The sequence below is a fragment of the Mobula birostris genome, chromosome 29 (assembly GCF_030028105.1).
Source record: "Mobula birostris isolate sMobBir1 chromosome 29, sMobBir1.hap1, whole genome shotgun sequence".
NCBI classification, from domain to species: domain Eukaryota; kingdom Metazoa; phylum Chordata; class Chondrichthyes; order Myliobatiformes; family Myliobatidae; genus Mobula; species Mobula birostris.
In genome coordinates, this window is record NC_092398.1 from 3,644,632 (window position 1) to 3,665,450 (window position 20,819).

At 43.9% G+C, this 20,819-nt stretch overlaps 1 protein-coding gene across 1 annotated transcript in view; it reads left to right on the top strand.

Moving 5' to 3' along the window:
- The window catches only part of wasf2 (WASP family member 2), an 81,557-nt gene that overhangs the window by 21,367 nt on the left and 39,371 nt on the right, over positions 1-20,819 (top strand). Inside the window, exon 2 of the mRNA XM_072246187.1 lies at positions 12,845-13,010. Coding sequence (XP_072102288.1) covers positions 12,878-13,010 — 133 coding nt within the window. The 5' untranslated portion in view covers positions 12,845-12,877. The remainder of the gene's footprint in view (positions 1-12,844; positions 13,011-20,819) is intronic.

A 20,819-nucleotide genomic window follows, 5' to 3' on the forward strand; every position in this document is an offset into this window, starting at 1 on the left:
ATGAGAAGAGGGGTCTTCAGGCTCCTGTACCTCCTCCCTGAGGGTAGTAATGAGAAGAGGGGTCTTCAGGCTCCTGTACCTCCTCCCTGATGGTAGTAATGAGAAGAGGGGTCTTCAGGCTCCTGTACCTCCTCCCTGATGGTAGTAATGAGAAGAGGGGTCTTCAGGCTCCTGTATCTCCTCCCTGAGGGTAGTAATGAGAAGAGGGGTCTTCAGGCTCCTGTACCTCCTCCCTGATGGTAGTAATGAGAAGAGGGCATGTCATGCTTAGTGGAGGTCCTTCATGATGGACACCGCCTTTTTGAGGGATCACCCTTTGAGGATGTCCTCGAAGGTGGGGAGGCCAGTGTCTATGATGGATCTGGCTGAGTTTGCAACCCTCTGCAACTTATTCCGGTCCTCTGCAATGGCCCCTTCATACCAGTCAGAATATCCCTGATGATACATCTGTAGAAATTTGCTATAGAGTTTTTGCTGACATAAAAAGTAAATGTAGCTGCTGGTACGCCATGACTCCTTTGTGATTGTATCTCCATCACTTCTGGCCCAGAACATCGACAATGCCTTTACGTAGATGCTGCCTGACCCACTGATTTTCTCCAGCGCCTAGTATTTTTTCCCCCTCAAGAAAGTCACTAAGGATTTTGGGCCTAATTTGTTTGAAACTTATTTTCAAACATAGTCTTCATCATAAGCATGACAGAGTCTGCAGATGCTGGAAATCCGAAGTAACACACACAAAATGCAGGAAGAACTCAGCTGGTCAGGCGGCATCTGTGGAAATGAGTAGTTCCTCGATGTTTTGGGCCAAGACCCTTCAGGACTGGAGAGGAAGAGGAAAGATGTCCTGGAGTTATGTTTCTGCAAGCATGCAGCAGATCCTTATCTCGTGCAAGTGCCGCTGCAGACGAATGCAATCCCGCTTGTCTTCCGCTGAGCGAACACTGGAGGGTCCAGCCACCAACCCAGTAAAGAATCCATTTGGCACACAGCCAGCTCTGGCGTTCCCTTCCCCAGCAGCTGCAGCAGGTGATCGTGAGGCATGTGCCTCAACAGAGGCCAGCAGCTCCCCTGCCATCAGTCTCGCCAACAGATGGGTGAATGAGACTGGTAGTATTCTACTTTACCAATATCCAACAGAGTCCTTGTGATTACAACAAAAACATTTTGCTCCAATCATTGGATCGTGCACTGTTACTGACACCTTTTTCCTTGGGTGGCTTCCAGCCATTGAGCACATCTACATGAAACGCTGTCATTGGAAATCAGCAACAGAGACCCTCAACGTGCTCTTTTCTCACTGTTGCCACGAGGGAAAGGGTACATGAGCCTCAGGACTCACGCCTCCAGGTTCAATAACAGTTACTACCCCTAAACCATCAGGTCCTTGAACAAAAGGGAACAAGTGAGTACACTCACCCATCCATTGGGATGTTCCCACAACCAGTGATCACACTTTAAGGACTCTTTATCTCATGTTCTCGTCATTTATTGCTATTTATATTTGCATTTGCACAATTTATTATCTTTTGCATTCTGGCTGATCTTTTGTTGATCCTGTTAAAGCTACTATTCTATGGATTTGTTGAATATGCCTGCAGGAGAGTGAATCTCAGGGTTGTATATGGTGACATGTACAGTTTGATAATAAAATATACTTTGAGCTCTGGCCGAAGCAGCTGCAACACTTTGCACAGCAATGCCAGCACCACCTCTATTCAGCAACTTGCTAGTAGGGTATTCTTACTCAAAATTGTAATTTGGGGTGCAGTGAAATGCATTGAAGGGAGCTTTCATAAAGTATGTTCCTTTTCCATGGGTGAGTAGCAAATTATTTTGTTTACTTTACTAGGTTTGCTGCTTAATGCCACCTTTGTTTTCCATTGAACAATGTTGTGTAAATGTAGTTCAGTGATCTTCCCTATCATTTCTTTAATAACTTATTATGCCTTTAGATTCAGTAGGACAGCCTAGGCAATGTCAGATAAGCATCTGTCTGCGCTTCTGTCTTTCACATTGACCATGACGTCATTTATTCTCTCCTGCCTTTGATCCTATCGCAGACTGTTTCTTTTGTCAGCTTCCTTTTTCTTTTCTCAAACTTCTATCTTTTGACTTTTTAATAGCCCTTATTATAAAATTATCATCACAGACATCTTAGCTGCTCATCTCTCCATACTTACTGCCTGTTACGCCACTGGTGTTTAGAGCAGCAATGAAGATCCTCCATCTGTGGCAGTGTTCAGGGTTTCCTTCATCATGTCAGTAGCTTCCTCTTGGCTTTCACTACTGTCACATCACACTCTGGATTCTTCATTGCTGTTTCCATCACAAATTTGTTTTGTTAACCCTGAGCTGAAGCCCTGAACCTGGAGGACTGGTGGACCAGTTGGAGTCTGACTTCTACCCTTTGACCTGTTTTGCATGGGTGACCCTACCAAGAGCCAAAGCATAAAGCCCTGACTCCAGCCTACGTAGCTGTTTGGGTCATTGAGGCACACAAGCCTCCAAACCTTACAACAAGGTTTTGGATCTCTTGGAAGATTAGCTTAATAGAAGCTAATTTAAATCAAAAGAAGCTAGTTTTAAAGATCAGCTTTATTTGTCACATGTACATTGAAGCATATAGTGAAATATGTCATTTGTGCAAATGACCAACACAGTCTGAATGTGTGCTGGGACTCAGGCATACAGATACGTTGGACTTTTCAATTTAATAACTTTAGTTATTCAGAAATAGCATCTATAGGTTGGATGTTGGTAATGCAGAGCAGATAGTACTGGACAATATTTATTCCTCAACAGACACACAAAATGCTGCGGGAACTCAGCAGGTCACACCAACATCTATGGAAATGAATAAACAGTCGAAATTTCAGACTGAGACCCTTCATCAGGACTTGAAAGGAAGGGGGAAGACAGCAGAATAAAAAGGTGGGGGAGGGAGGAGGCGGCTTGCTGGAAGGTGATAGGTGAAGCCAGGTGGGTGGGAAAGGTCAAGGGCTGGATAAGAAGAAATCTGATAGGAGAGGTGAGTGGACCATAGGTGAAAGGGAAGGAGGAGGGGACCCAGAGGGAAGAAATAGGCAGGTGAGAAGAGGATAAAGGTCATAGTGGAGAGTAGAGGAAGTTGGGAGGAGGGGTCGATGGGGAAATGGATATTTGTGGCATCAGGTTGGAGGCTACTCAGGCGGAGTATAAGGTGTTACTCCTTCACCCTAAGGCACAAGAGGAGGCCATGGATTGGCATGTCAGAATAGGAATGGGAATTAAAATGTTTGGTCATTGTGGTTCCTCAATCAGTATACTGAAGAAAACACATCTGCTCATTGTCACGTTTCTGTTTTGGTAGCTTGTCATTGTTACCTCCAGTAGTGACTCCAATTGGGAAGTATTTCACGACAGTGGTTGTAAAAACAATGAGATAAAATGCATACCTGCCTTGGAAACCATACCTCAGGAAAGATGCATTGACCCAAGTACTTTTATCCAGATTGTTTGCTAATTTATTCTAAATGTTTTAAAGTGCGAAAGTGCTAACAGAACAGTTTATCTGGCGTGAAAGTCACAATATCAGAGCTGAATCTTTTTTGAGTGGAATTGGGAAGCACATTTTTAGTTATATATTGAGCAAGTTTGACAGTCTCAAAATAAAAATGTTGGATTTGTGTTAAGAAGGTATTTTTCAAAGAAAAAATCAGGAAATGGAGATGAGATAGTAACTTGCTGTGTTCTGATTCAATGACGAAAGGCGAAACAGAGAGTTGTGTGTTGATAGGCTTGCTTAGTGTTGGCGTTCCCGTGGCACATTGTTGACTGGTATAAAGTGGATCTCAAAGGTTCATTTTATTATCAAAGTCTGTACGCAGAATACAACTCTTCTCCAGATGGCCATAAAATACAGAAAACTGTAAGTATGTGAAAAAAAGACATCATCCCCCCCCATGAAAAGAACAAGAAACTGGCAAACTTCAAACATCCCCAACCCCTTCTCTCGCACGAAAACTTAACAGATCACCCAAAGTCCAATCCACCAACTTGTGACAAGAAAGAATGGGCGGGAGCATGAACACGTTTACTGAGGCCCTGGTTAAACATCCCTCTGTGGTTTGTTGCCTTGCTCTAATTCCTGAGAGGAAACACAGCAGAGTTATGCAACTGTGACTTGTTGGAATTGTGTGCAATTAAATCTGAGTAAGATTATAACAAGAGCAGGTTGGTAGCTGCATTGTTTCTGGGTTCTATTGTTGGGAAAAGAATGAATTCCCTAGAGTGCATGAATTAAAGATAATTAATAAACACACAAAACACCGGAGGAACTCAGCAGGTCAGGCAGCATCTATGGAAAAGAATAAACAGTCGGCATTTCAACTGACCTGGAAGGGTCTTGGCCAAGACGTCAACTGTCTGTTTCCAGCAACTGCAGACTTTCTCGTGTTTGTAATTGTTTTTGTTTTTTAAGCTTTAATATGTAGACTTGGGTGTAGGGTAGAGATCGTCTCTACCAAAGGAGGTGTTAAGACATTCTTCCTTCCACTAGCCTGCAGGTCACTCTCGGGCAAGGTGTAACACCTGCTTAGCCCCCCGATCAGGGTCACGTCCAGGGTGGATTGTTGTATGAGCGGCCGGTGCATAGCTCAGGTTTTGATTATGCAACCACTGATGCCAGCAGACAGTCTCTGAAGAGTATTGATAATTATGCCCTATTGTAAAGATACTGCTCGGAAGGCAGCAGTGGAAAGACCATGACTGCCCATGTCATATGACATGGCTCGTCATGATATAGACTTAGTGATGCACGTGGATATGAGTAACCTGTGATGAGCAGCAAATAATAAACATCTGAAGAATGAACATAGTACAGATTAGTGGGCTGACGTGTGATGAAATGTTTTCAACCTGAAGCTGTTTCTTTCTCCATTGATGCGTTCTGACCTTGAGTATGTCTTGCATTTTAATTTGTGATTTCTGACATCTGCACTATTATTTTGATTTTCAAACAATTGTTGCAAAGTATAACTAATTAAGTTTTGATTATTCTTTGTGCTATCACATTTTAGGGCAGGGGTTCCCAAGCTGGGGTCCACAGACCCCTCTGTTAATGGTAAGGGTCCATGGCATTTTTAAAAAAAAGTTGGGTTTTGTTTTAGGGGTATGGAGGGCTATGATCTAGGTGTGGGTCAATGAGACTAAGTAGTATAATAGTTTGCCATGAACTAGATGAGCGTAGTGGCGTTTGCACGGGACTTTGAGGCGAGTGGTCCCGGGTTCAGATCCGGCGGCTCCTTGCACGCTTTCTATCTGTGTTGGGTTGAATGTCGAGCTAGCAACTCGCTCTCTCAAAAAAACCAGACAAATGCTGAGGAAACTGCAAGGTTGTCAAAGAGGAAAACAGCATGAACTAGATGGATCAAAGGGCCTGTTTCTGTGTTTTAGTGCTCTATGACTTTATTCCAGGCAACATGTAGTACCGGAGGGATTAATATAATACTTAGTGAACCAAAAGTGAAATATTTAGTTTGTTGTCATTCCATGAATTAATTTCGTGGTTTATCTTGAGGTAAAAATCTTCACTGTAACCACACTAAATTAATATTTGAACCTATTTTATTTGCCCTTCAGACTTTATGAATGTTCTGTAACAATATGCAACATGAAATGTTATTTTAGAGTGATCACACGTTTACAAGGAGGCCTGCTGGAGGAATACATTCATTATCAGGATCCCCACTGTCCTTGCTGTGCTCGGAATCAGGTTTAATATCACCAGCATATGTCATGAAATTTGTTTTATGGCAGCAATACATTGCAATGCATATTAATAGAAACTAAATTACAATGAGTATATATAAAAACAAACTAGTGTAAAAAGAGTTTTTATAAAAAAAAACTAAATAGTGAGGCAGTGTTCATGGGTTCATTGTCCGTTCATAAAACTGATGGCAGAGGGGAAGAATCTGTTCCTGAAAAGTTGAATGTGTGTCTTCAGGCTCCTGTAGCTCTCCCTTGATGGTAGCAATGAGAACAAGGCATGTCCTGCATCACCTTTTGAAGGTGTCCTCTGCTATGGAGGCTAGTGCCCGTGATAGAGCTGGCAGAGTTTCCAACGTCCTGCAGCTTTTTCACGATCCTGTGCAGTGGTCCCCCCATACCTGAGGGTGATGCAGCCAGCTGGAATGCCCTCCATGGTACACCTGTAGAAATTTACAAGTGTCATTGGTGACATCCCAAATCTCCTCAAACTCCTAATGAAATATAGCCGCTGTTGTGCCTTCTTTGTAGCTGCATTGATATGTTGGGCCCAGGATAGATATGTCCTCATACCTTCAGGAACTTGAAATTGCTGACCTTTCCACTGCTGATCCAGTGTGTGTTCCCTCAACTTCCCCTTTCTGAAGTCAACACTAAGTGTCTTGGTCTTACTGATGATATGCGCAAGGTTGCTGATACGACACACTCAACTAGCTGATTGCTCTTGTACACACCTCCTGGTCATCTGAAATTCTGCCAACAATAGTTGTAGTGTTAGCAGATTTATAGATGGCGTTTGAGCTATACCTAACCACACAGCTGTGGGTATAGAGAGAGTAGAGCAGTGGACTAAGCACACACCCTTGAGGTATGCCAGTTTTGATTGACAGCAAGGAGTAGAAGTTATTTCTGATCTATACTGACTATGGTCTCCTGGTGAGGAAGTCGAGGATTCAGTTTTAGAGGGAGGGACAGAGGCCCAGGTTTTGGAGCTTGTTGATTAGAACTGAGGGTATGGTTGTGTTGAACACTGAGCAGTACTCAACAAACACAGCCTCTGATGTAGGTTTTATTATTGTCCAAGGCTGAGTGGAGAGCCAGTGAGATTGCATCAGCTGTAGATCTATTTTTGCAATCGGCAAATTGCTGCAGGTTCAGTTCCTTGCTTTGGGAGGAGTTGTGGGCATTACCAACCTGTCAAAGCACTTCGTCACAGTAGATGAGTACAACTTGGTGATGGTCATTAAGGAATCTTGCCCTGCTCTTCTTGTGCACTAGTATGATTGTCACCCTTCTGAAGCAGGTGGGAACTTCCAACTGCAGCACTGCGAGATTGAAAATGTCCTTGAACACTCCCTCCAGTTGGTTGGCACGTTTTCAGAACCCTGGCAGGTGCATCATCTGAGCCTGGCATCTTGAAAGATGTTCTGGGGTCGGCCTCCGAAACAGAGATCCCAGGATCACCAGATGCTGCAGGAATTCGTACAGTTATAGTTTTGTTTTCTCTTTCAAGTCATGCATAAAAGACATTGAGCTCATCTGGGAGTGAAACATCACAGCCATTCGTGATGTTAGGTTCTACTTTGTCGGAGGTAATGGCCTGCAAACTTTGCCAGAGCTGACGTGCATCTAATTCCATCTCTATCTTCAATTTTATTTGTTTTCCACTCTTAAAATAGCCTTCTGTACATCATACCTGGACTACTTGTATAGTTCTGGATCACTGCTCTTGAATGCCTCAGCAGTCTACAAATCTTCTGGTCCTTCCATGGCTTTTGTTTTGGGTATGCCTTGTATGTTCTTGAAAGTACATGCCCATTCACACAGGTCTTGATGAAGTCGGTAAAACTGTGGCGCATTCATTCAGATTCAAAGATGAGTCCCCGAATATTGTCCTGTCCACCGATTCAGAGCAGTCATGCAAGTGCCCCACTGCCTCCCTTGACCATACTTTTGTGGTCCTCCCCACTGGTGCTGCAGTCTTTAGTCTCTGTCTATACACTGGGAGTAAAACTACAGCCAGGTGATTGGACTTCCCAAAGTGTGGGCGTAGATTGGCACGGTAAGCCTTCTTGATGGTGGTATACAGTGATCAAGTGTATTGGCTCCTCTGGTTCCACAGTTGATATGTTGGTGTCTCTTCTCTCTATTATCATCAGGCAGGAGGTACAGGAGCCTTGGGTCCCACACCACCAGGTTCAGGAACAGTTATTACCCTACAACACACATCCAAGTTGCTGGTGAACGCAGCAGGCCAGGCAGCATCTCTAGGAAGAGGTACAGTCGGCGTTTCGGGCCCTGGCGAAGGGTCTCAGCCTGAAACGTCGACTGTACCTCTTCCTAGAGATGCTGCCTGGCCTGCTCCATTCACCAGCAACTTGGATGTGTTTGCTTGAATTTCCAGCATCTGCAGAATTCCTCGTGATTACCCTACAACCATCAGGCTCATGAACCAGCATGGGTAGCTTCATTCACCTCAACACTGAACTGATTCCACAACCTGTGGACTCGTTTTGAACAATTTTTATGTTCGCAATACTTATTTTAATTTGCACAATTTGTCTTTTGCACATTGGTTGTTTGTCAGTCTTCATTTATACAGTGAATTCTGGTTAATTGGGACACTTGGATTACTTCGTAATTCTTAACTTGTTGAAGTAGTGAGATCGTTTCATTTTCACTCCTGGCCATTTGTGGCATCTCCAAGCCTGAAAGCTTGAAACCGCGGTGAGCAAAGTAGTTCTGAATTGTCTTGCTGCTTATTTCTTGCCAGCTTTCAATGACAAAAGTCACTGCTTTTTGAATGCAAACGTGCAACTGATGCTATTTAAAAATTGTTCACTCTGCTCTAAGCACTGGCTACACAAGTGCATGCGATTAACACTAGTTAGAAACTGTTCGGCATCAGTCTCCTGCCCCAGTTAAGCAGCATAGTGTCCCAAATAAACTATTTTTCCAATCTTAGTGTTTGTTCTTTTAAGAGTTGTCCCATATAAGTGCTGCTCCAATTAACCAATGGCCTAATTAACCAGAATCCACTGGTTTTTCATAATTCTAATGTATTTCTTAATTTTCCTGTAAATGCCCTGCAAGAAAAGGAACCTCAGGGTTGTATATGGTGACATATGTACTTTGATAATTTACTTTGAACTTTGATATGCTCGTGTTGTCTTCAGTCTATCATATATTTCCCCCATAAATTCTAATTGATAAAATTATTCTTAAGACAGTAAACTTGGGTGAAGATGGTGAGGGGTGGGAGCAGGTTGCCACATGCATGGGGAATGATACGATAACTGTATAAAGAAGTGGGGTGGTGGATAGTTGCCAGTACACGTTGGAGCGAATACAATTTGTGGATGTGTCAGACAAACTTTGACAGTCTTTGCAAATTTGCCACAGCTGTTTCCAAAATGAAGTGCAAGAAGGACTGCAGTGCTTCCGATAGGAAATCTCTATTCATTGCTCTGAGTAAGATGTTGGCAATCTGGGCGTTATTAATCCAATGCTTCAGAGCACAAGTATGTGAGACGTCTTGCTGAAACGTGCTGGGTCAATGGTCTGAACACTTCCATTGTCTATGCACACCACACAGAAATAAAGTTTGCAAGATTAGCTCTTGTATCAGTGAACTCATCAGTACTCACTTTAACGCTTTGTGTGCTGCATCTTGAGCCAAATTATCTCAAGTTCTATCAGATCTTTGTGCGTTGATTGTTAAATTTCTTTCATCATTTGTTTGTCAAAAAGTATAACTTTCTCAATTTACCCCTATCTTTTTAAAGAATAATCATCTTGAAATCGTATTTTCCTGACAGATAGCTCCTGTGGGAATTGAGTAAACGCTGATGTGTTTGGACATCCTCATTATTTGAGGCATAACCTCACCTATTTATATACCAACAGCTTTACTGTAAATTGAGTTTTATTTAGAAGGCAAGCATTCGAGTGAGGACCTTTCATGGCTTTGTTTCTACAGTTATGCCTACATGTACAGATTATTAAACTTTTTTTTCCCTGAGGTTCAGCTATTCACTCTGTCTTTAAGGTGTCCCTGATGCTTTATGATGTCCTTGGTTCATGGGAAGACACATCAGATTTAAAAGTCGAAAGTACATTTATTATCGAAGTATATGTACTACATACAATGTTGAGGTTCATCTCCTTACAGGCAGCTGCAAAACAAACCCCAACAGAACCCATTTTAAAGAAATCAAATGCCCAGTGTGCACGGAAAAAAACAAATCATGCAAACAATAAAAGTAAGCAAATAACATTCAGAACTGAAGTTCACAAAGTGAGTCCACAGCCACAGAGCCGGTTATTACTGCAACTGATCCTGGACCCCATTAGTTGCAGGACAAGCTCAGTTCAGCACACAGTGAGTAAACCTCACAGATCAGTGAGCTGAACACTGACCCGCCCACCCTTCGCTCTGGCCCAGACAGCCTACCCTTTTCCATCTGGCATGGTGCTGAAATTGGCCAAACTTTGGGTCGTTCTTTGCTCTTGGACCTGCGCCCTGCCACTGTGATGTTCTCTCGGGCCCTGGACCCGCCACCTCAATTCAGCCCGAACCCGACCTTTCCAATTCGGCCCAGCGCTTAAATCGGTCAAACCTCTGCTTGTTCCTCGCTGTCGAGTGCGGGCCCTGCCATCTGTAGCAATCAAACAGCCCTGGCTCAAGGTATCGGAGATCTTAAATAACGTTTGAAATATTCAACTTGGTACAGAGGTCAGAATATTAGGTACATATATGAACTGAGATTTATTGGTGTATTCTGTGTCATCATGTAATGCAGAATATAAATGTGCGGCTCCTGCGATATCCAAATTCATGTCTGAAGTATTTGGAATTCTTATGGTGCATTCTGGTAATTCATTTTAACAGTATCTCATTCTAATGTAACATATTAGAGTAAATGCATGAGCAAGTCATCTTCATTGCCTTTTTTTTGTTAAGCCTGTATCAAATTTAATGACAAGTGGGTATTCCTCTGTTTAGAAAAAGATGAACTGAACAGCCATAGCTTCTAAAGTACTGACTTTATTAGGGGCGCCAAGTTAGTGTAGCAGTTAGCGAGCTGCTATTGCAGCTCGGGACGTTGGAGTTCAGTTCTGTCGTCCTCTATATTTTTGTTCCTAGTTTCTAACCTGAGCTGGTGCTCGGCAGTGTCTGAGAGATCCATCCACTCCCATTCCCTCCACCTGCACTTCCAAGCACTTGCTATGGATTGGCGAGGAAAGCGCTGGAAGTGTCATGGCTGCCTCTATACCCTGAAAACTCCACGAGCGAGAGACCTGTGTATTTGTCACGGCACCATTATTGTGCTTGCGCCGCATAAATGGTACCAGCGCCGCCTTTCGTCAGCCAAAAGCTCCCCGGGGTCGGTACGGATCATGGGGCTGAGGGAAAGGACTAGGACTGACCTGGGTTTGCGGGGCCACGGTGTTTCCGGAGTTCCGCAATTATCCTCAGTTGCGGTGCAGGCACCGGTGTTGATGAAAACCCCTGCCTGAAGCCCTGCTCCTACCGGCTGCCGATCCTCAAAAGCCTTGAGTTCACTGAGCACATGTACAATTTTCTTAAGTTTAAACGTCTTTCCCGTGAGTGCGTGGGTTTCCTCTGGGTGTTCTGGTTTCCTCAGACAATCCAAAGACATACCAGTTAGTAGGTTAATTGGCTGTCATAAATTGCCTTGTGGATAGGCTAGGGTTAAATTGGTGGGTTACTGGGTGGTGCAGCTCGTTGGGCCGGAAGGGCCTGTTCTAAATAAATAAAAATAAATATTGGTTCAGTTGATGATTTTTAAAAAATGGAAGCTTTTTTTGTGGCCAATTGAGAACATTTCATTCCTGCTTCAGGTCTACACAGTTCAAATTAATGTTTGGAAGTATTTCCCATTCCCTTTCCTTTTGGTTTCCATGTGATTTGAAGCCACAAATGCAAAATGGCAGTTACTTGCACAAGAAGGAAGAAAACTTCTGGAATTTATAATGTAAACTTGATTTTTACCAGAACAGCTCTTTTGTGGGATGCACTTAGAATGAGTAAGGGTGGAGTATTTTTGGATTTATAAGTTGTTTCAGCAGAAAGATTGTTTTAAGAAAACTCTCCCAAATTGCAGATACGAGCTGAGAATTGGTGGATGGAGTTTAACCAAGATAAATGTGAGGTGTTGCATCTTGGTAGGGCAAATGCAGGGAGACAGTACAGGGCGAGGTCCTTAACAGTGTTGCTGAGCAGAGAGATCTTGGGATCCAAGTTTTTAGCTCCTTGAAAGTGGCTACACAGGTTGATAGGGTGGTTAAGAAGGCTTATGGAATGCTTGTTTTTATCAGTCAAAGCATTGAGTTCAACAATCAGGAGGTTGTGTTGCAACTTTATAAAATTCCTGTTTGGCCCCATCTGGAGTATAGTGTACAGTTCTAGTCGTCCCACTATAGGAAGGATGTTGGGGCTTTGGAGAGGGTGCCTAAAAGGTTTACCACGATGCTGCCTGTTTGAGAGGACATGTGCTATGATAGGCTGGATAAACTTGGGTTGTTTAATCTGAAGTGTTGGATGTTTGCAAGATTGTGAGAGGCATAGCGTGGACACAGTATTTGTTTCCCAAGGTAAAAATTCCAGAGGGTATGCATTGAAGGCGAGAGGGGGTAGGTTCAAAGGGGATGTGAGGGGTAAGTTTTTTACCCAGTTGGTGGTAAAGGCAAATACATTAGAGGCTTTTAAGAGATGTTTGTATTGGCACATGGATGTGAGGAAGAAGGAGTGATATGGACATTGTGTAGGTAGGAGGAATTAGTATTTGGATGTTTTTGATTTGCTTTTTAGCTGATTCAGCACAACATTGTGGACCGAATGGCTGTATCCTTCAGTGTTCTATGTTTCAAAAAAAAATGCAGTTATCAGAAATTAAAATCCTAGACATACTCAAAGTAAAACAGCATTAGTGCAGAAGGAACCAGCTTCAGATTGATAACACTTCATCCAATGATTCTGCTGTTTAAAAAAAAGGTTGAAGTTGTCATACTATTATTGTACTCTCCTAAAAAAAAAACTATAATGTCAAATTATTATTTGCATTTCCAGATCTGTATCTTGATGAGCACCTGAACGTCGACCATGCCTTTAGTGACAAGGAACATTGAACCAAGACACTTGTGTCGCCAGCCTTTGCCCAGTAACGTTTTGAGTGAACTGGAATGTGTAACAAACATCACACTTTCAAATGTCATCAGGCAACTTGGCAGCTTGAGTAAGTCACGTCTGTTTCAAATTCTTGCATTTTGAAAGCAGTTTGTTTTTGCCCGTTGGTGGAGTCTGCTGAAGTTGCTACTCAGGACTTGATGTTGCATTACAAAATAGTGCACAAATGTAGAAATAATGCATGAATAAGACTGAGATATAGAAGTTGAATTAGGCCATTTGGCCCATTGAGTCTATTCTGCCATCTCATCATGGCCGTCCATTTCCCTCTCAGCCCCAATCTCCTGCCTTCTCCCCGTATCCCTTCATGCCCTGACTAATCAAGATTCTATCAACCTCTGCCTTAAATATATCCAGTGACTTGACCTCCATAGCCACATGTGGCAATAATTTCACAGATTCTCCAATCCCTGGCTAAAGAAATTCCTCCTTATCTTTTCTAAATGGCCTCTATTCTGAGGCTGTGTGCTCTGATCTTAGGCTACCCCACCATACGAAACATCCTCTCCACGTCCACTCCAGCACGGCCTTCAACATTCAGTAGGTTTCAATAAGATTCCCCCCATTCTTCTGAATTCCAATGAGTACAGGCCCAGAGCCATCAAATGCTCCTTATATGATAAGCCTTTCAATCCCGGAATCATTTTCATGAACCTCCTTTGAACCCTCTCCTATGAACCCAACTCTGATTCTGAAATGAATAATGAAAACAAAAGGTATAACAAGCTGGTGCCAATGGGTTTATGGACCATTCAGTAAATGAATGACAGAGGGGAAGAAGTTGTTCTTGAATCGCTGAGTGTGGGTCTTCAGGCCTCTATCTCCTTAATGATGGACGCCACCTTGTAGTAGCTACTCAAACAAAGGAACATCACTGTTAGAAACCAAGCATGAGGAATTATCCCTTATGATGCACCTTCTGATCCAATCCAATAATAATGTTCAAAGTTGAAGAAATGTATTTGATCCTTTATTAAACTAGTAGAAGAACAAGCAATCTTGAAGCAATTTAAACTCATGTTCAAAGTACATCTACTATTGAAGCATGTATGTGTTATACAACCTTGAGATTCATCTCCTAGCAGGTGGCTTCAAAACAAAGATACCCAGAAGAATCTATGAAAACAGACCGTCAAACACCCACTGTGCAGAGAGGGGGAGAAAAGCAAATCATGCAAACAATTACCACAAACAACTAGCATTCTGAACTGAAGTCCACAGAGTAGAGATCCATAGTTCAGCGCAGAGCCGAGTAAACGTTGCAGAGCAGTGAGGTGAACAGGCCCATCCCTCGCTTCAGGACCCCGACACCCTGACCTTTTCACTCTGGCCCTGCGCCTAAATTAACGTACAATCGTCTGGTTCAATCGCTTCAATTCGGTCTGGTGCCTGGAACTAGAACTAGTGAAATTAAGTGTCAAAGAAGATGTAATTCCCGATGGTCTCTAACTCACTCTAGACTAAAATTCTAAAAGCAAAGCATTAATATAACTAAACTTTTCACTTTTACCGTTACTGTCACCCATATGACTACCATAATAAACGTACAACACGAAATTCAATGCCGATTTTAAAAAAAACACAGATACGTGGCTCTTGCATCCCAGCCCCCTAATTATTGTACTATAATAATTACAACTACAGGTGGCGTCGTGTCGGACTTCGGGACAAAAGGACCCAAGTTCGAATCTAGCTGGCTCCCCTGCACGCTTTCCATCCATGCTGGGTTATGTGCTGGTGATCTCTTTGGAAACTCAACTGGCAGAAGGCAACGGCAAACCACTGCTGTAACTTGCCTCGTACGTGGTTCCCCACTACATCAGAGAGGCAAGGAGGGAAATTATCCACTAACTGGAGAAACTCCGGATGCGATGTACCTTTCCTTTTCTACCTAAAACACAGGAGACATGAAATCTTAACATTCACGCAAACATCCTTTCTCTTCTTTCAGACAAGTCGTGCAACACTCATCTTGGCCAAAGGTTACCAGCACTTAGCCCTGTACAGAGTGATCTTTACTACCACTCTGACAAGACAGAAGCTTGAAGCTTCTAGAGCTGTGGCTCCTCAAACCTCTGACCCCTGTAGGAGACAGATCTTGGTTATAGGCCAATCCGGACAGCTGATCTTGGTCTTGATGCGTACCTGTCACACAAATCCTTTTCTGTATGAAAAAACTTGAATGATTCTTCCCATGATCCATGAGTTTCAAGGCGTTGTGTCATCAACTATAAGTACAATATCTCCTGGAAGAAAATTGTGTTTAACGCTTGACCATTTCTGACATTCCTGTAGCTGGAGTAAATAATTCCTTGACCCACCATTTCCAAAACAAGTTTGAAAGTTTGTTTTTGAAACTTTCCTTGAGGGTAAGGATGGTGGGGTCTTCAGAAGCAACAGATAATTGGGTGTTAATGCTTCTAAATTAGATTAGATTATGAAGACACGTAGTCCTCTTTTATTGTCATTTAGTAATGCATGCATTAAGAAATGATACAATATTTCCTCCGGTGGGATTCCATTGGGATCCGATGATTCTTTAGCAATTAGACGACCATTGATAATAGCCTCTACTTCACAAAGAACTGTGCGGAGATCCTCTTCACCAAGATTCTGCACCTTCATGATGGAGATGAGAACCTTCCTTATAGAACATAGAATAGTACAGCACAGTACAGGCCCTTCAGCCCACAATGTTGTGCTGACCCTCAAACCCTGCCTTCCATATAAGCCCCCACCTTAAATTCCTCCATATACCTGTCTAGTAGTCTCTTAAACTTCACTAGTGTTTCTGCCTTCACCACTGACTCAGGCAGTACATTCCACGCACCAACCACTCTCTGAGTAAAAACCCTTCCTCTAATATCCCCCTTGAACTTCCCACCCCTTACCTTAAAGCCGTGTCCTCTTGTATTGAGCAGTGGTGCCCTGGGGAAGAGGCGCTGGCTATCCACTCTATCTATTCCTCTTATTACCTTGTACATCTCTATCATGTCTCCTGTCATCCTCCTTCTCTCCAAAGAGTAAAGCCCTTGCTCCCTTAATCTCTGATCATAATGCATACTCTCTAAACCAGGCAGCATTCTGGTAAATCTCCTCTGTACCCTTTCCAATGCTTCCACATCCTTCCTATAGTGAGGCAACCAGAACTGGACACAGTACTCCAAGTGTGGCCTAACCAGAGTTTTATAGAGCTGCATCATTACATCGCGACTCTTAAACTTTATCCCTCGACTTATGAAAGCTAACACCCCACAAGCTTTCTTAACTACCCATCCACCTGTGAAGCAACTTTCAGGGATCTGTGGACATGTACCCCCAGATCCCTCTGCTCCTCCACACTACCAAGTATCCTGCCATTTACTTTGTACTCTGCCTTGGAGTTTGTCCTTCCAAAGTGTACCACCTCACACTTCTCCAGGTTGAACTCCATCTGCCACTTCTCAGCCCACTTCTGCATCCTATCAATGTCTCTCTGCAATCTTCGACAATCCTCTACATTATCTACAACACCACCAACCTTTGTGTCATCTGCAAACTTGCCAACCCACCCCTCTACCCCTACATCCAGGTCGTTAATAAAAATCACGAAAAGTGGAGGTCCCAGAACAGATCCTTGTGGGACACCACTAGTCACAATCCTCCAATCTGAATGTACTCCCTCCACCACGACCCTCTGCCTTCTGCAGGCAAGCCAATTCTGAATCCACTTGGCCAATCTTCCCTGGATCCCCTGCCTTCTGACTTTCTGAATTAGCCTACCGTGTGGAACCTTGTCAAATGCCTCACTAAAATCCATATAGTTCACATCCACTGCACTACCTTCATCTATATGCCTGGTCATCTCCTCAAAGAACTCTATCAGGCTTATTAGACACGATCTGCCCTTCACAAAGCCATGCTGACTGTCCCTGATCAGACCATGATTCTCTAAATGCCCACGGATCCTCTCTAAGAATCTTTTCCAACAGCTTTCCCACCACTGATGTAAGGCTCACTGGTCTATAATTACCCGGACAATCCCTACTACCTTTTTTGAACAAGGGGACAACATTCGCCTCCCTCCAATCCTCCGGTACCATTCCTGTGGACAACGAGGACATAAAGATCCTAGCCAGAGGCTCAGCAATCTCTTCCCTCGCCTCGTGGAGCAGCCTGGGGAGTATTCTGTCAGGCCCTGGGGACTTATCCATTCTAATGTATTTTAACAACTCCCCACACCACCTCTCCCTTAATATCAACATGCTCCAGAACATCAACCTCACTCATATTGTCCTCATCATCATCAAGTTCCCTCTCATTGGTGAGTACGGAAGAGAAGTATTCATTGAGGACCTTGCTCACTTCCACAGCCTCCAGGCACATCTGCCCACCTTTATCTCTAATCAGTTCTACCTTCACTCCTGTCATCCTTTTTTTCTTAATGTAATTGAAGAATGCTTTGGGGTTTTCCTTTACCCTACTTGCCAAGGCCTTCTCATGCCCCCTTCTTGCTCTTCTCAGCCCCTTCTTAAGCTCCTTTCTTGCTTCCCTATATTCCTCAATAGACCCATCTGATCCTTGCTTCCTAAACCTCATGTATGCTGCCTTCTTCCACCTGACTAGATTTTCCACCTCACTCGTCACCCATGGTTCCTTCACCCTACCATTCTTTCTCTTCCTCACCGGGACAAATTTATCCCTAACATCCTGCAAGAGATCTCTAAACATCGACCACATGTCCATAGTACATTTCCCTGCAAAAACATCATCCCAATTCACACCTGCAAGTTCTAGCCTTATAGCCTCATAATTTGCCCTTCCCCAATTAAAAATTTTCCTGTCCTCTCTGATTCTGTCCTTTTCCATGATAATGCTAAAGGCCAGGGAGCGATGGTCACTGTCTCCCAGATGCTCACCCACTGAGAGATCTGTGACCTGACCGGGTTCATTACCTAGTACTAGATCTAGTATGGCATTCCCCCCTAGTTGGCCTGTCCACATACTGTGACAGGAATCCATCCTGGACACACAAACTCTGCCCCATTTAAACCCTTGGAACTAATCAGGTGCCAAACAATATTAGGGAAGTTAAAGTCACCCATGATGATAACCCTGTTATTTTTGCACCTTTCCAGAATCTGCCTCCCAATCTGCTCTTCTGTATCTCTGCTACTATAGAATACCCCCAATAGATTAACTGCTCTCTTCCTGTTCCTGACTTCCACCCACCTGACTCAAAAGAGGATCCTGCTACATTACCCACCCTTTCTGTAGCTGTAATAGTATCCCTGACCAGTAATGCCACCCCTCCTCCCCTTTTTCTGCCCTCTCTATCCCTTTTAAAGCACTGAAATCCAGGAATATTGAAAATCCATTCCTGCCCTGGTGACAGCCAAGTCTCTGTAGTGGCCACTACATCATAATTCCATGTATGTATCCAAGCTCTCAGTTCATCACCTTTGTTCCTGATGCTTCTTGCATTGAGGTACACACATTTTAGCCCTTCTACCTTAAATTGTCTTTACACCATTTATTCTGCTTCTCTTTCCTCAAAGCCTCTCTATATGTTAGATCTGGCTTTACTCCATGCACTTCTTTCACTGCTCTATCACTCTGGGTCCCATTCCCCTCGCAAATTAGTTTAAACCCTCCCGAACCATGCTAGCAAACCTACCTGCAAGGATATTGCTCCCCCTCGAGTTCAGGTGCAACCTATCCAATCTGTACAGGTCTCACCTTCCCCAGAAGAGATCCCAGTGATCCAAAAATCTAAAACCCTGCTCCCTGCACCAACTCCTCAGCCACGCGTTCAACTGCCATCTCCTTCAATTCTTACCATCACTGTCACGTAGCACTGGCAGCAACCCTGAGAACGCCACCCTTAAGGTCCTGTTCTTCAGCCTTCTGCCTAGTTCCCGAAACTCACACTTTAGGACCTCATCCCTCTTCCTTCCTATGTCGTTGGTCCCAACATGTATCACGACTTATGGTTGCTTTCCCTCTCGTGCCAGGATGTCGTGCACCCGGTCAGAGACATCCCGGACCCTGGCATCCGGGAGGCAACAAACCATGCGGGTGTCCTTCTCACATCCACAAAAATCTCCTGTCTGCTCTCCTGACTATAGAGTCTCCAATGACGACAGCTCTCCTCTTCTCCGTCCACCAAGTCAGACTTAGTGCCGGAGGCCCTGCCACCGTGGCTCACACCTGGTCGGTTGTCCCCAACAACAGTATCTAGGACGGTAAACTTATTATTCAGGGGAATGGCTACAGGGGTGCTCTGCACTACCTGCCTGCTCACCTTCGCTTTCCCCCCCTCTGACTGTCACCCAACGACCTGCTTCCGACAGCCTAGGTATGACTACCTCCCTGTAGCTCTCATCTACGACTGCCTCATTCTCCCTTATGAGTGGAAGGTCACCCAGCTGCTGCTCCAGATTCCTTACACGGTCTTCCAGATCGCCCAGCCGTATGCTCTTATGGCAGATGTGACTCTGTGGGAGAGGGGCGTTCCCCCAAGACTGCCACATCTCACATGAGAGGCACATCACCGTCTCAGGAGGCATCGTAAAGACTAACTGCGAGCAAGCTTGTCCTCCGCCTCTTCTCGTTGAAGCCTCTCGAGTCAAAGCCTCAAAGCTCCACTCCTTCACTGGCCCACTCACTCACTGGCCACTTCACTTGAGCTATCCCTCTATTTATCTGTTTGAGCTTTTCAAAATGCTTGGTCACCTGACCTCGATTGCCCAATCAGCTGCTTTCTGCTGAGTCTGAGCTATTCAAATCTTGATTGTCTAATCAACGGCTTTCTGCTGATCTATTCAAATCTTGATTGACTTAATTGCACAGACCAACTGCCAAATCTGCCAGAATCTCTGGAGTCAAAGCTCCACTTCTTCACTGGCCGCTTTTATGGACCTGATCCATCTCTCCCATGCACCTCCAAGGTGTGAAGCAGGTGGGGGATTAAAAATCCACTTAATTTTTGAAGAAGTATGTCATTGATTTGTGAATGATTCCACTTCTCAATAGCTTCTCTCAACTTGCGCTCAGCTCCAACAACATTTGTCACATTACCAGAGCACAGTTCATGAACCTGTCCTCGTCCTGGTGTAAAGCATCAAAGTGCATTAACAAAGGAATCTGTATCCAAAGAAGATGCCACTTCAATATGAACAGCTCGTATAGCTAGACAAGTAAATATGACCCAATACCTCTTCACTGTACTCCTTCTGCTCCAAAGTAGTCCACTCCCAACCGTGTGAACGGAGATTCATCTGGGGAGACCCTTCGCAGAGGTAGATCCACCATGTGCCGACATCCTGGAACTGCATGTAACCGTCGGCAAGCAACACACTTGTACAGGATTCTTATAGCTGTACTAGCAGAGGGAATCCGATATTTTTGTCGCAACCTGAGTAACGTGTGGTTACGGCCACCATGTCCCACTTCTTGATGTACGCGCCTCAGAATGAGATCAGGGAGATGATGATCCTTCGCCAGTAGAACAGGATGTTTAGACTCTTCAGGCATGGCCATTCTACTAAGCTTTTCACCAACCTCAAGATAACATTTGCAAGTACTGAACTAAGTTAAAAATGACTTCCTTTACATGCTTTCTCTCTTTTGCAAACTTGATAAGTCATCTTGAAATCTTTCTTTGACAAAACAAAACTACAATCTCTGAGCATTTCTGAGCTCCTCCACTGAGAGACAATCTCAGCCAATCTGACCTTTGGCCTTCATCTCTCTCCCCAAAGAATACCCTTGTTGTTCTTCATCCAAGAGTAAACAATATTCAGTTGCTTCCTCTTCTGATTAAGAAATAAGAGCAGACTCTTAAATCTAAGCATCCAGGTCACTCTTCCTCAAATGT